The 13,709-nt window shown below is 39.8% G+C and overlaps 1 protein-coding gene across 1 annotated transcript; it reads left to right on the forward strand.

Moving 5' to 3' along the window:
- Window positions 1–886: 886 nt before the first annotated feature.
- Window positions 887–13,260, forward strand: LOC104623574 (ubiquitin-associated protein 2-like; the record flags this gene model as incomplete). The annotated part of the gene is made up of 6 exons (XM_010290705.1): window positions 887–935; window positions 1,477–1,616; window positions 5,693–5,770; window positions 7,387–7,497; window positions 11,300–11,453; window positions 13,183–13,260. Coding segments are annotated over exons 1-6 (610 nt in total), but the record flags the coding sequence as incomplete, so codon positions are not given.
- Window positions 13,261–13,709: the final 449 nt, after the last annotated feature.

A 13,709-nucleotide genomic window follows, 5' to 3' on the forward strand; every position in this document is an offset into this window, starting at 1 on the left:
TCATACTACAGTCAGTTCCTGGTAAAGGCAGGCCTTTTCTTGTTAAATATGTAAGAGTTCATGAAAATATACTTTCTCCTCATACTTTATTCAATGCTTTAAGTAGCAGATAAGAAATTCAATGTTGGGGTTTGGCCAGCAAAAATCTATTTCTAAAGTGACAAAGAGATTCAGCTGATAACTGGGTGAATTGTCGTCTTGATTCTAGATGAGGCTTGATTCTTGAGTCGATGTTTAAACTGAAGCATCTGATTGCAACTTGAATTGTTGAGTACCCATTACTCGTGAATGTTAGGGAGCAGTTGGGTATTGAATACATCCTCATCCATGCAGTCACAGCAGTTTGCTCAGTTTTCATCTGAGCATTATTGTGCATTGAACTTTGTGCTAGCCAGCTTGCACTAAAGCTGCTGCCCTGACAAATCATATACTGAGACATGTTTATACAATGGCACTACAGTAAAACCACTTTGCTGCTTGTTTACACATCTCCTTCTGCCCAGGTGCACCACTTGGAGGTTGTCCTTAGATCCCTAAATTTGCAGTTTTACTTCCTGATGTCATGGGGACAGAAGCCAGACAGCTGACTGTGACTGTTCTCACCTGTTGAAAGATCTGTTTCCAGTTATCATAGCTACTATAAACCGTACTTATTAATTAACTTTGTGTTAGATGCTGTACAGACACAGGGGGAATAATAAATTTCTTGTTTCAAAGTAATTTTAATGCTGGAGGATGAATGAGAATGAAAGCTGACTGCCACAAACGGGATAGCAGTGATGTGTGTGTGGTGTTTGGGTTTTCTTTTGGGTTTCTTTGTTGCTATACAACAAAGGTATGTTTCAAGCAGGGTAATAGGTAGTCTTGTAAATAATTTCTGTTAAGTATGAGGGAGAACAAACCAAAAATACTGGTTACAGAGCCTGGATTTAAAGGTAAGCATCATCATTTCTCTTACAGATGAGAAGTGAGAAGGAGAGTGGGCTTGGTCATTACCTCTGTATATGTGCAGGATAGCACAGGGAAAAGAGGAACTGCCTCGTTTGTGGATGTGATTTTTGCATTAGCATTCTGTGTGAGCATGAGTGTGGTTAGATTCCAGGCATCAAAGCAAGACAGCAGGTATTACAGAAACTTAAGGAGTGATACAGCTGGAGCTGGAATTTCAGCAGAGTAGCAGGTAGAAAAGTCTGTATGTTAAATAACTGGAAAAAGCTGTGATTTAGATGTCGTCTGCAAGTACAGATCTGGACAGATCCCAATCAGCTGACAAAATGCTTTTTATCCACCTCATTTCGCCCTTTGCAGTAAAGACTGTGGTAAATCCAATAATAGTGTATTAAAGCTACTTTCTCAGGAGTCTCTGTATAGAGTTCATGATAAAGGAAGGGAGACTTCAAACTGTTGCATTTGTGTATTATCTGGGTGTTGAATCAGTACCCTGCCTGAACTCATGCTTTTTTTTTTTCCTTTCAGATTTTCTATTTTGTACATACATTGTTTTGTATATACTGTATATGATGACTTCGGTGGGCAGTGAACGTACCCGGGGCACTCGGGACAAAACACAAATTTCAACCACACAGCCAACACAACCACAGAAACAAGTAGTACAGGTATGTGATACTATCTAATCTTCTTTGAGTTGAAAGTGAGCATGTAATGGTACGCATTTTTTCCCTAAGTCGGTAAAAACTGAGAAAAGACAGGAGGGAAAATCAGGGTCTATTTTGGAAGAGTAGGTTTGATATCTTGCTTTAATTACTCAGCAGTCCAGAACAGCATTACATTGTTCTTGTATTTTTGTCTCTAAAGCAGCTTTGTGTTCTTCAGCAACGTTTCCCATTAGTGAGGAATTCTATGCCTATGTCAGGATTTCTGTTCTGTGACCTCAGTGTCCTCAGATTTCAGCTATTCTGTATGCCAGTCTCCTAATGCTAGGAGATTTCTGGTCAGTAGAGGAATTTGGGTGGGTGGGAAAAGCTTTGTTAGATGCATGCTGTGTTCTACAGCATGGTTCAGCATATCTTCAAGTCACAAAATCCTAAACTTCCTGTGCAGTGTCCTTCCAAAGTGAAATGTAGATGGTCATCTGCTAGTGGACTAAAATTATTTTGAGTCTATGAGATTGAAATGAAGCTCTTACCCCATTGTCTTGATTCTCAGCAGCAAAATAGTTAAGTTGTATGTTTGTGTTATGGAGAGTGCAAAATGTCTCTGCTCCTAGCATTATTCTCTTGTCAGGTACTTTTCAAAATTGGACTCCATTCAAGAATTGCCTCAGTTCTCTGCTGGCAGAGAATGCATCAGTCTAGAGGTGCTCCCTTGGGAAATTGTGTCTTTTATTGTTTTGTAGACTGATCTTTAACATGGAGGAGTTCTTGTTCTGTTTTGTACAATATTAATTATGTGAGCTGAAGCCCTTATCTTCTTGCGTTGCAGCACTTCGCATAGTGGTGATTCATGCTAATGTGTGGATTTAGGAAGTGACTTTCAACAGATGAATTTGTTTTATAAGAAGTAAGTCTGCAGGAATATAGCAAGCAGGTTGACAGAAGTGGTGGTTTCCCCTTTTTTGACACCTGCAAGACAGCAGTGGAGTACTCTGCCCAGTTTTGGGTTCCCTTGCGCAAAACACATTGGTAGATGGGAGCAAGTCCAGTGAAGAGCTACAAAGATGGCTGAGAGGCTGGAGCACAGGATGAATGGGTGGTGGCTGAGGGAATTGGATTTGGTCATCTCTAAGAAGGCAAGGCAAAGGCTGTATCTTCTATTCAGGTAGGTCATGAAAGGGTATAGAAAAGGTGAAGCCAGACTGTTCTCAGGGAGGCAATGGCACAAGTTGGAACACTGGAACTTCCAGCTGTTAAAAGGAAAAAAAAGTTTACCATGAACACAGTTATAGATTGGAGAGGTTGTGGTATTTCTCTCTGGCCCCAGGCAGCCCCACTGATGGGGCATGCTGTCAGTGGGAGGTTGCAGTGAGTATCACTGCAGGGCCTTTCTAACCTTTGTGATTAATTCATTTTAAGCATTAAGTCTTACGAACCTTTTCCTGCATTTTGTCTGCTTTTTCTACTTCTTGTGTAATAGATACTGATTTGGTCAATTCAGTGGAAAAGATTTTTTTTTTCCACTGCAGCAATTATGTTTTAGAGCACCATATTTTTTTGTTGTTTAGATCTCAGATGGACCTTACTGCTTAGTCAGGCTTTACAGGTCAACAGAAACATGTGGGATTTTACGGTTTAATTACCACTGATTCATTTTTCTGAATGTAGAATGATGTTGCTTTCCTAAATGGAGATTTCATTGTCATAATATCACATTGATCATCATTTAAGTTATTTAAGAAATTACATCACCGTTCTTTTGCATTGTTTCTGTGTAATAAATACACCATTTTATTTTAAGATCTGGGCCTATTACTTTCACTTAATTCTGTGTTTTGGACACTTCCATTTTCTCATAGTTCAAAGTTGTTAGTTAAAAATATCCTTCCCTCTGTTATGCTGCAAAGGTAATATATCTTACAAGGTTGAGGAAAGTTTTAGTTGTCTTAAGATGCTACTAGTTAGCATCTTAAACTAGTTAGTCACAACTAAAACTTAATTATACTTTTTTATAGGATACTACAATGTTACTTGTAATGATGGTACCTTAAAAATAAAGAATGACTCGCTGGGGAAAAAAACAAAACTTTTTGTGACACTGATTTGGTGTTTGGGTAGTAAACTCATCTTGTGGGGTTTTGTTGGGTTTTTTTTCTTCCAGTCTTCAATTCCATCTGGGTGTAATTCACTGGCATAAATCAGTGATACTGCACCTACTTGTTTCTAAGCTCTCTGCTTACACAGGAAAACTGGATACTGTCACACATTTGATACTGTTTTAAAATTGGTATATTTTTGTCTTCTAACATGGACTTGGAAAAAAATTGGTTTATGGAAAAAATGAATCTTAATGGCTTCCTGTTTCTGGTCAAATATGCCATCATGTCTCTAGAGAACTTATGTTATCTGAATGTTTTTACTCTGGATCTCTTTAAAGGAAGTCTCTTCACTAGCTTAAAAGTTGCAGTGGGCCTGAGGAGGCTGAAGTCGGAGGGAGAGGATGGATGAACAAGGATTAGTTCCTGAAACCAGCAGACCTTTTGTTTTTGCTCTCTACTGAGCTCTTAGCAGACAGCAGGAGCGAGCTTCTTTGCACATAGAACTGCACTGACCGGCAGGCTTTCCTGGAGGGTGGCCCCAGGGCTGGCACTGGGAATTCCAGAGTAGGCTCTCCTCTCTGTTTCCAAGTGACGTATGAAGCTGTCAGCATGACACTTTGAAAATGTGAAGTAGTGCAGAGTACTTAACTGTGTTACAAATGCTAATTGTCTTGGAACGTAGCCTCTGAGCACAGCAAATGTCGCTTTCCTCAAGGAACTGGGACAGCTGCAGTAACTTCTCAGAAAATAAGCAGCTGGTGGTGTATGGTAGGGTAATTTTTAGACTCTTCTCAACATTTACACTTGGCGACCTCCTTTAGAGCTTGTATTTGTGGTAAACTCCAAAAGTGAAGAAGTTTGAGGCTGGTTAAGTCTGAACTCGTGAGGCACAGGGTTTCTTGTGTGTATCCTGTGAAGTGAGACTGCGAAAGGTGAGGTTCAACCGGCTGCCCAGGATGAATCCTTTCCGCCAAGAATTTCAGTGGATGAAATGGTCCCTTTCTCAGTGAAGAAGTCTTCTGCAGCACATCAAGTCTCATTTTGGGTCCTGGTTCTCTTCAGTATTGGCCTTCTGTAGCATGAGATGGTAGCCTCTTCTGCTTGAGCAGAAATCAAATTAGGCCCAGGATCATGTAGCATACAGTTTTCTTTGGTATTTTCATGAGACCACAGTTCAAGCAGACTGCAAATGCCACACTATGAAGAGTGGCCTGTATGATGCGGTATTAATGTTCTTGAGTTGCTTTCTCTCAGGGGCAGTCATATTGTCTAGTCATATTGTACAAATAGTCATAGTCTATTTGGATTTATGGCACTTTACTGCATCCATCCATTTTAGTGTTTCAGCTTTTGTAGAAGTTGCCAGCATGGATTTGTGGTCCAGAAACGCTAGAGAAGCACCAAATACTTCATCAATTGCAAGATCCTTTAGCAGTTTTCGGAGACCAGTATTTGCATATAAAGAAAATAAGTGCAACTGTTCACGGGCAAAATCTTGAGGCACAACTCAGTTTCTTTTTAATTGCTCGTAAAACTACAGTCAGGTTGTGGGGAGAGTTGTGGAAAGTGATGTGAGCAGGAATAATCAGAGATGTGGTTAATTTAGAAATACTGTGCCGGTTTGTTGTAATAAAACTCTAACTATGGAGTGATAAATAATACATAAAAGTAATAATACCAAAGCGTAGGCTTCTGTGGTAAATTCTAATTTATTACATGGTTGTCTTGTCTACATGGTGACATTTAACTGTGGTTTAAACACATTAGAATGTGTTGAAATTGCTTCTGTCCCAGCTAACTTTTTAACTGTAAAATGGGCATGGAGGAGGTGTTAATCCCTTCCCCATAGCACCTCTGTGCATGTTGTATATGTTCTTTTTGAGAATCTGGAGAGAAAAAAAAAATAGTGACACTAGGAGATACTTTTAAAAAAATCATTGTTACCTTTCGTGTACTTTATTGGATGTTTGTGTTTTTCAGGCAACAGCAGAACAGATTCGGCTTGCTCAGATGATCTACGATAAGAACGATGCAGATTTTGAAGATAAAGTGAAACAAGTATGTTTCTTATGGTACAGTGTTTTACTGCCCTGCAATAAGGTGCTCCAAAGCTGGCTTACATTTTGGAGCTAGTGCATCTGTTTCTGATTTAGATGAAACTGTTTTCAGAAGGACATAGGTATAACTAGGAAAAGGTGCTCTTATTGTGCTGTAAAGTCTGTTTACAAGAAATAGTGTGGTAATATAGCTCTCACTGTATAGTTACACCCATGCATTTTCCTTTGTAGACAAGCCTTTAAGCCAAAACTCATCTGTGCTGATGTCTATTCTAGACTAGTATCTCTAATACGGTCTTGATACTTAATGATTGTCAGAATAAAGAGTGCATTCAGCTTGTCCACATGTACATGCACATGGGAAAAATGTCACCTGTGTAAACTGAGTTTGCTGGTATCTTGACTTTTTTCAGGAAAAGTAAAAATGTAATCTCTGAATTGAAGTGTTATTAAAAAAAAAATCTGACCTCCAGATCTGCATATGCATTAAAATGATAGAATTACACTGTGAAAAGGAAATCTCACACCATTTCTTCTACCATGCTGACTTTTGGGTGTAGTGCTCAAGCTCCCATCACTCAGTTATAGCTGAGGCCATTCAAGCAGTACAGAGAATCCAGGTCCCTGTTCTGCTGTGAGTGTTGGTGGTTTTGTTCTAGTGAACACATCACATCTCATGAAGAACCTAGGGGTACACCCAGAAGGAGGGAAGGATTTAGTGTGAATGCATTAAAGCAGCAGAGGAACAGATTTCTTGACTTCTTTTCCTTTGTAAAATCTCCTCTGAAGCATTATTAAGTGCTATTTGTTGTTCTTTTGATAAACTTGTTCTGTCCCTGTGCCAGAAGTGAGGTCTTGTACTTCCTGAAGCCAAAGGACCCTCATTAATAGTGCCTGTAGCTCTGCTTGTGGGAAGGATAAGAATTAAGTTCTGCATAGGAAGTCTCCAATATTTTACATTGTACATACATATTTCTAGCTCATGTAGTGTTTTTTCTTTGGGTGGAGTTGCTGGATGTCCCGTGACAGACTGTGATTATTCCCATCACACACTCTTCAGGATGTGCGCTGAAGATCCACGGTGCATGATTCAGTGCTAGGTCTCCTTAAACAGCTATCACTTAATGCCTTTTGTGTGGCCTTATGCTGAAATGGAGCAAGGGAGCTGATCTGGCTGAAAAATAACCTTTTTCTTAGTCTGGATCTTTTTCCAGATGGGTCTGTTCCCTGCCATGGCTTACCTTATGTCTGTTCTCACGCAGTGGGATAAAGAAGGGGATGTTTGATGGGGAGGGAGAGAGAATGATACTGGAGCTGTCCTGGTCTTTTACCTCTTTACCCTCATATACTGCTTTTTCTGGGGTAACAGTATTTGCTGCAAGCATAAAGGAAAAAAATGGTGTGAAAGTGAGTGCTTTCTTGATTACCATTTACTTTGTATGTCATTCTGTCTCTTGTCTGGCAAGCAGATCTGTAAAATACAGATACCTTTATTGAGGATTTTAGTTTGCTTTGACACAGTAGCTATGCTCTTTCTTGGAATCTGTGCTGGTACTAACTCTTATTTTCTTATGATGATAATTTAGATATTTTAACATGTCTGACTTTCACTGCCAGCTTATGGAAGTGACGGGGAAAAACCAGGATGAGTGCATAGTGGCACTACATGATTGTAATGGGGATGTGAACAGAGCAATCAACATACTGCTGGAAGGAAGTTCAGACACGGTAAGGTCTTACTTTCATATTAAATTGCTCTTTCTGTTTGCTGCATGTCTCTACGTCTAAGTGGTGATTGGGAGAGTTGTATTTTGGAAGCTTTTGATTTCCATGACTCCATTCAAATTCTTTTGAGGGAAGTAGAGATCGGGGCAGTTTCTTTACTGCATGCATACCTTAGTTAGGCCGAACCTTGAAAATATTGTGGGTGTTCAGCTGGTCTTTATTATACAGTCCTCCTGCTTTCCTTTACATGCAACAATTTTAACTGCAGCAGAATTCAGTGTTTTGTCAGACATGGGCTTGTTTTTTGCTGCAATGTTTGTAGTTACTCTGTAGCACCTCCACAGCCCTGAGAGACCTGAGCCTTCAGTGTTTGCCACAAAGGGCAATCTTTATAAACTTAAAGGGCAGGTAGATATTTTAAGTCGTGCAGCTTCTGTGGGTGTGCATTGCCAGTATTAAAGTTGGGGAAGGTTTCCACAGCTGAAAGTTCTGTTGACAATGCTACTAATGGCAGAAGAGGGTACAGCGAGTAGTTGCCGCTTTCACTGTGTTGTTCATTTGCATGACTTCATTGAAAAACAGAAAGAGGAGACTAAATGTGTATGTAACAACAAATAATGTTGCTTAGAATGTTGCACAGAGCAGTTCTTTATCCCAAGAGATACCAGGAAAATATGTCTTGTGGTTGAAGTTTTTGTTGGAGGGACTTCTTACAGTTTATCCGAGGCAGTAAACTAGATTTCATCTCACCTAAATTGGGGAAGAAACCTGGACTTCCTTTTTATTCAGTATTTCCTGTGACTTGTCAGGGTGTGTACTCTGGCTTACTGTTGATGAGGAAACTCACCCCTCCCTGCCCTGCCCCCCCCCCAAGTCTAGGACACACACCATTCTGACTGAGGGGACTTTCTTTTCTATCCCCTTTTAATTTATCAGAGTTGAGGTCGTCTAAAACAGTTAAGTGTATAATACTGAGTGAGCTGGCAAATTGGGAGTAGAAGAGAGCATCTCACCTTGATTAAATCTGGTAATGTCCTGGGTTTGTGTTCTCTTGTACTTCTTGTATTTGGCTTTTTCTAGTTGAAAACAGTTCTCTGGTTGATAGAGAATGTTAAATACCTTCTTACCTGAGCAAATTGTTAAAAGTGGTTATGAGATGGAAGAAACTCTGAACTCGTTTATCAATTAGAAGCAACATACCCATATGTTCTGCTCTTTTGACAAGTCCCAGTGAACCCATTGCTCTCCGTAGACAAAATGCAACTTAGAAACAAGTACAGAGAACTTGAAGAACTCAAGGAGGAAGGAGTACTAATTGAAGGGCTTGAAGAAATTTATTCTTCTTTATGGAAGTTTGTGGGCCTCCAGGTTGAATGGTTTGTTTTAAGGCCATTGTACTCCAGAACAGTTTAAACGTGGATTTGATGTAGAGTTGGAAGCAGAGGTACTACTAGTTCTGAATGCAGATTCCCAGATCTCTGTTTCTAGTTTTGTTCTGCTTTGATGAACTAGAAGGTTTATTTTATCTCATTTGAAAGAAGATGTGTCTATCCAATTTGAGGAATTAGAAGAGCAAGGAGTGATAGCTGGAATGTCAATACATAATTTCTTTGGTACTCTACCAGTTCTGTCTTTTTTTGTAAATGCCGTGATCTTTAAGGTTTTATTCTGTGTGACATAGTCTTTATGAGGACTGTTCACTTGCAACAGTCTGTCTTTGGATGAGAAGAGGGAAGGGCATGTTTCTTTGCTCAAGACTTCTATTCGCCCAAGACTTCTATTCATTTAACTTTCTAAGGTGTAAGATCCATTTTATGCCCAACCATGTTTTACTTCCTAAACCTTTGAAGATAGAACAAAGGAGACCTTTCAGATTATTCTGCTTTCCTTCTCAGATTAGGCCAGCAAGAATGCTTCTGTTACGTATTTTTGAAGGTCAGGCACACGACTGTCATTTGCATTGCCTCAGGCATCCTCAGCTGAAATTGTAATCAGTTTAGGTCCCTTAGAAAAACAGACAACTTTGATAGTGATGGATTCCCATGCACAGAGGTGGTAGTATCCTCTATCTTAAAGGGCATGCCCTGCTTCTCAAGGCTTTCCTCAAAAGGAAACCATGGATCTGACGCTTTCATAGTCGTCCTTTTACTGATCCTTCCCAAGTTATGTAAAACCTTGCGAAGGAGAGGCTGCTTCCTCTTAATCTTTGCAGGATCATCCAGTTTTGGGTATTTCTTCAAATGATCAAAGATCTTTTGGCACCATGCCCATCAATGAAATAGTAGCGTATTCTGAACTACAGAGGCTTGGTTCTTCAGTTGTCAGTACAGTTATTTTTCCTCCTGTGAAGTGCCTCTAAAGCTCTAGGAGTGTTTTGGTGTGTAATTCAGTTACGCAGGCTACAGCTGGTGAAGCCATGTGATAGTTCCTGAAGGAAACAATTTTCTGTCATGCAGATAACATAGTGTTGCTCAAATGTGTAGTTTTGTACTTCTAAACCGCGCTGTCTGCGCTTCATGTAAGTTGGCTTGTGGTTGGTGTAGTCTTCTATACTGGAGATGAAACTGAAAAGTGCTTTCAGCTTTTTTTCTCACCTATACCATGTCAAAAAACGAGAGAGTAACCACTCTCTTAGTACTTGTTCTCTCAAAGGAGACACCTGAAACATTGACTTTATACTTGTAAACTACTTTGTTACTTGCTTTCTCAGTTCTAGGCAGCTTGGACTAGCTGGTCATTGCCCACCTTGTGAGGGCTTCTGAGTTGTTTGAATTAAGAGGAGAGAGAGCAGGATCTGAAAGTATTGATAGGTCCCTGTCGGAGGTCATGGCTTTAGTGCTTCATAGTTGATGACACCCTATTTGCATATGCAAATCTCCTGCTTAAATACCTTACCTAGACTGTAAGCTGCTAGAGATGGGACATACTTATAAACCTATCTGCCACGTAATGGTTTGCAAATAATACCTTTCTTTTTCTTTACTTTGCAACTAAGGCTCAATAGACTAACTATACAATTGCATAATATTTAAGGTGCTGTGCTATTCTTAGCAAGTGTTTTAGTCATTTTATTTTAAACTTCTACTGATACTTATATGGGGCCAATACAATCCTTGAATTTATTTTAAAGATGGAGTTTATTAAAGCTGAAGCATGATGTTTGGACTTGATCCCTTATCTTGTTTAGATATAGTTTTTCCTGTATTTTGCTGTGTGTGGCGAGCTGTAGCTCATGGCTTATCTGGCTTATCATAGCCCTGTTTTTTTCAAGTTGTTCTGCCATTCTGTCTCTTGATACTTGAATTCTAGTACATCTGGATAATGGTTTTTCTTTTTTTTTTCCCCTTAGACCATGTACTTATTCTTATCAGTCTCTTGTTCAATGATGCTTATAAGCATTATTTCATCTCTTTGGGAGAAAAAGACAGCTCTGGGCATGCTCCCTTCCTAGATTTATGGAGGTAGTTGAGAAGGGAACTGTTGCTTGCTTTTCAGATTTTCTGCACTGTGGTTGTATCTACGCTTCTTTGAACTAGTAAAAGTCCATTATAGCCAGAACTATTTGGGATTCCCACATTCTGTAAGACATTCCAACTTCTAAAACTTCTTTCTCATCTCTTCCCAGAAATACAGCCTTTTGTTTACATTTGTATCAGTACAGTTTGCAAGGTATTATATATGTGACGTGACATTATGCAAATAGCTGTTTTTTTCCATGAACTGGAGGTGTGTGAGGTGGAGGTATGCACTGAGAGCTGTCTCTTCCTTTTTGACTTCTCTATCTAATTCTGTTCTACCCAAATAGACTTCCTGGGAGACCGTAGGGGGAAAGAAGAAAAACCTTGGAAAGGAAAGTTCAGAAAACAAAGAGAACAGAGAAAAACGAGGGGACAGAGAAGTGAGTCGTGGACGGGGAAGTTCCAACAGACGGGGAAGAGGAGGCAGCCGTGGCCGAGAATGTATGTATAGGGCTTCATTTTTAAAGATTCAGATGCGTTTCTTACAGCTGAAACTGTCTGAGTTGAGAGCGAATGCTAAATGGAGTAAGTTCTGTCTGAGCTATAGCTTAGCACTGAATGGATCATAACTTATTTATGTGACAGGTATGCTTGATCTGTCTACATGACTTGGTTTTGTCATGGCTTTTGCTTGTTCAGAGAGACTCAATTTAATTTTAATTTCTGTCCGCTTTTGATCTTGTACAAATTGCAGTTCTTCATGTAAGTTTTAGAATTGACTCTTTAAGACTGCCTGGGAGCAAGTATGTTGCTCCACAGCTGATACACTTTTTGTTTCTTTTGAATGAAAAAATTATCCAGCTTTGACTCCATCCCCTTTTATGAGTGGGAGAACCTGAAGATGTTCTCATCTTCTCATAAGGGGAATGAAAAGACTGGGATCATTATTAATCTCTAGCATGTATTACTCTCATAAGCCAACCAAAGGTGAGTTTCTACAATGGAGAAAATTCTTTGTGAGTTGAAACATTTAAAAACTTGCTACAATTTATACAGGTGCAATAATACACTGTACAAAAGCAAACTGATGTTTCCCAGTTAGGTAGCATCACTATTGGATACACGTTACTTTTTTCCCCACTTAAGATTTATCAGCCGTATCAAAGCTGTATACATTTCCTGTAAGGGCCATACACAACACTGGTAGATGAGTAGAGAAACTGGAATGGAAACAGTATGTTTAGCTTTTCACTTAAAAGTGGGGAAAAATACTTAGAATTTTAGCCAACTCTTCTAATCCATTATTGGAATACATTCAAATATTGTGCCAATGAAGACATTGTGAATCTTTGTAGAATAGAGTAACATCAAGATAGGAGAAAATATTAATAAAGCTTACAGCTATGCTTAGAACAAATTGAAATCAGATCCATCAAAATGCAAGTGAGGGGCAAAATTTTTGCCAGACCCATATGCTGCTTATCTCTTTTTTTTGTAAACTGGAATTAAAGATTTTTCAGATGGTTACCAAATCATCATATTCTTTTCCCAGCTTTATGTTCAAGTGTTAATGATTTTGTTGCTGCCATTAGGAGAAGTTGTGCAGTGCAAAATCTCAGGAGTGTTTTAAGTAGCCAGGCAATTTTTTCTTCAAGGAGCCAGCCCACTTTCAAGAGTACTTCCTCAGGGGTTTTCCACAAAATAGTTAAGTTGCAGTGCTTTTCAAATGCCTCACCTTCACCCAGTTGTCATCCCTCTGATTTAAATACAGAGGAGAGTTCTTCTAAATTTCCCTGGTTGTACAGGGATGTGGTATGGGCAGACAGGAGAAGGGAAGAGTTGGTGTTCTTGATTATCCCTTATTCTTTCACTGTTGCCACCCAGTGCGTTATCAAGGAAGCACAGTATGAGGCACCTGTGTTTCCTACCTCGGTAAAGAGGTCAGGCCATAACTGATTTAACAGTGTAGGCTGCAAAACACTGCACACCCCCCCACTCCCCAGATAAGTGTGTCTGCTAAGGGACATTACCCTCTTACTAGATATTTTGCTTCCTAATTGTCTAGTGCAAAGTTAACATGACTTGCCCCCAAAGAAGAGAGATGACTGAGATTGTTGACCAGCCCACTTGAAAATCTTGCCTTTTCTTTTGGGGTTCAGGTTAAGCATATGGCTATATAGTCTCATGTATGAATCTCTAAAGCTCCATTTAAGCTGTCCTCTCTCCACAGTTAGAGCTGAAGAGAATGGGGTGGACAACAATCAAGGAGAAAGGCCTTCTGACCGTGGGAAACGTGGCCGTGGGAGAGGTGAGATGGTGGCGTTGATGTGGGACTGGCACGGATTTCATGTCCTGAAATGAATTTCTCCCATTTATTTCTTTAAACGCTTCTTTTTAAGCAATTTTTTATTGTCCTTTGATTCCATAAGCACTCCAGACAACTTTAATTTGAGTACGCCCCACTCCCTTACCCCTTATCATGTCTTGGTCTCAGAACAACTTAAAAGAATTGACGCAAATCACCTTTATGGTAATTTCCTGTATAGCAGGCTGGTGTGCTCTGGCTATGGAGAGCTGTTTTCCCAGATCAACTTGTGCCAGTGTCCTGTGAGTAGGAGTGCACTGGGTTCCTCAGGAAATACCTTTGGCAGCAGGAGAGTACAAGATTCCATCTGCAGGGCTCCTGGGGGAGGGATTTGATGTGTACTTGTGCTGTTTCTTCTGGGTGGATCTCATTGTTAGGCTTGCCTTCTGGTT

This window comes from Phaethon lepturus, unplaced genomic scaffold (assembly GCF_000687285.1).
Source record: "Phaethon lepturus isolate BGI_N335 unplaced genomic scaffold, ASM68728v1 scaffold5307, whole genome shotgun sequence".
NCBI lineage: Eukaryota > Metazoa > Chordata > Aves > Phaethontiformes > Phaethontidae > Phaethon > Phaethon lepturus.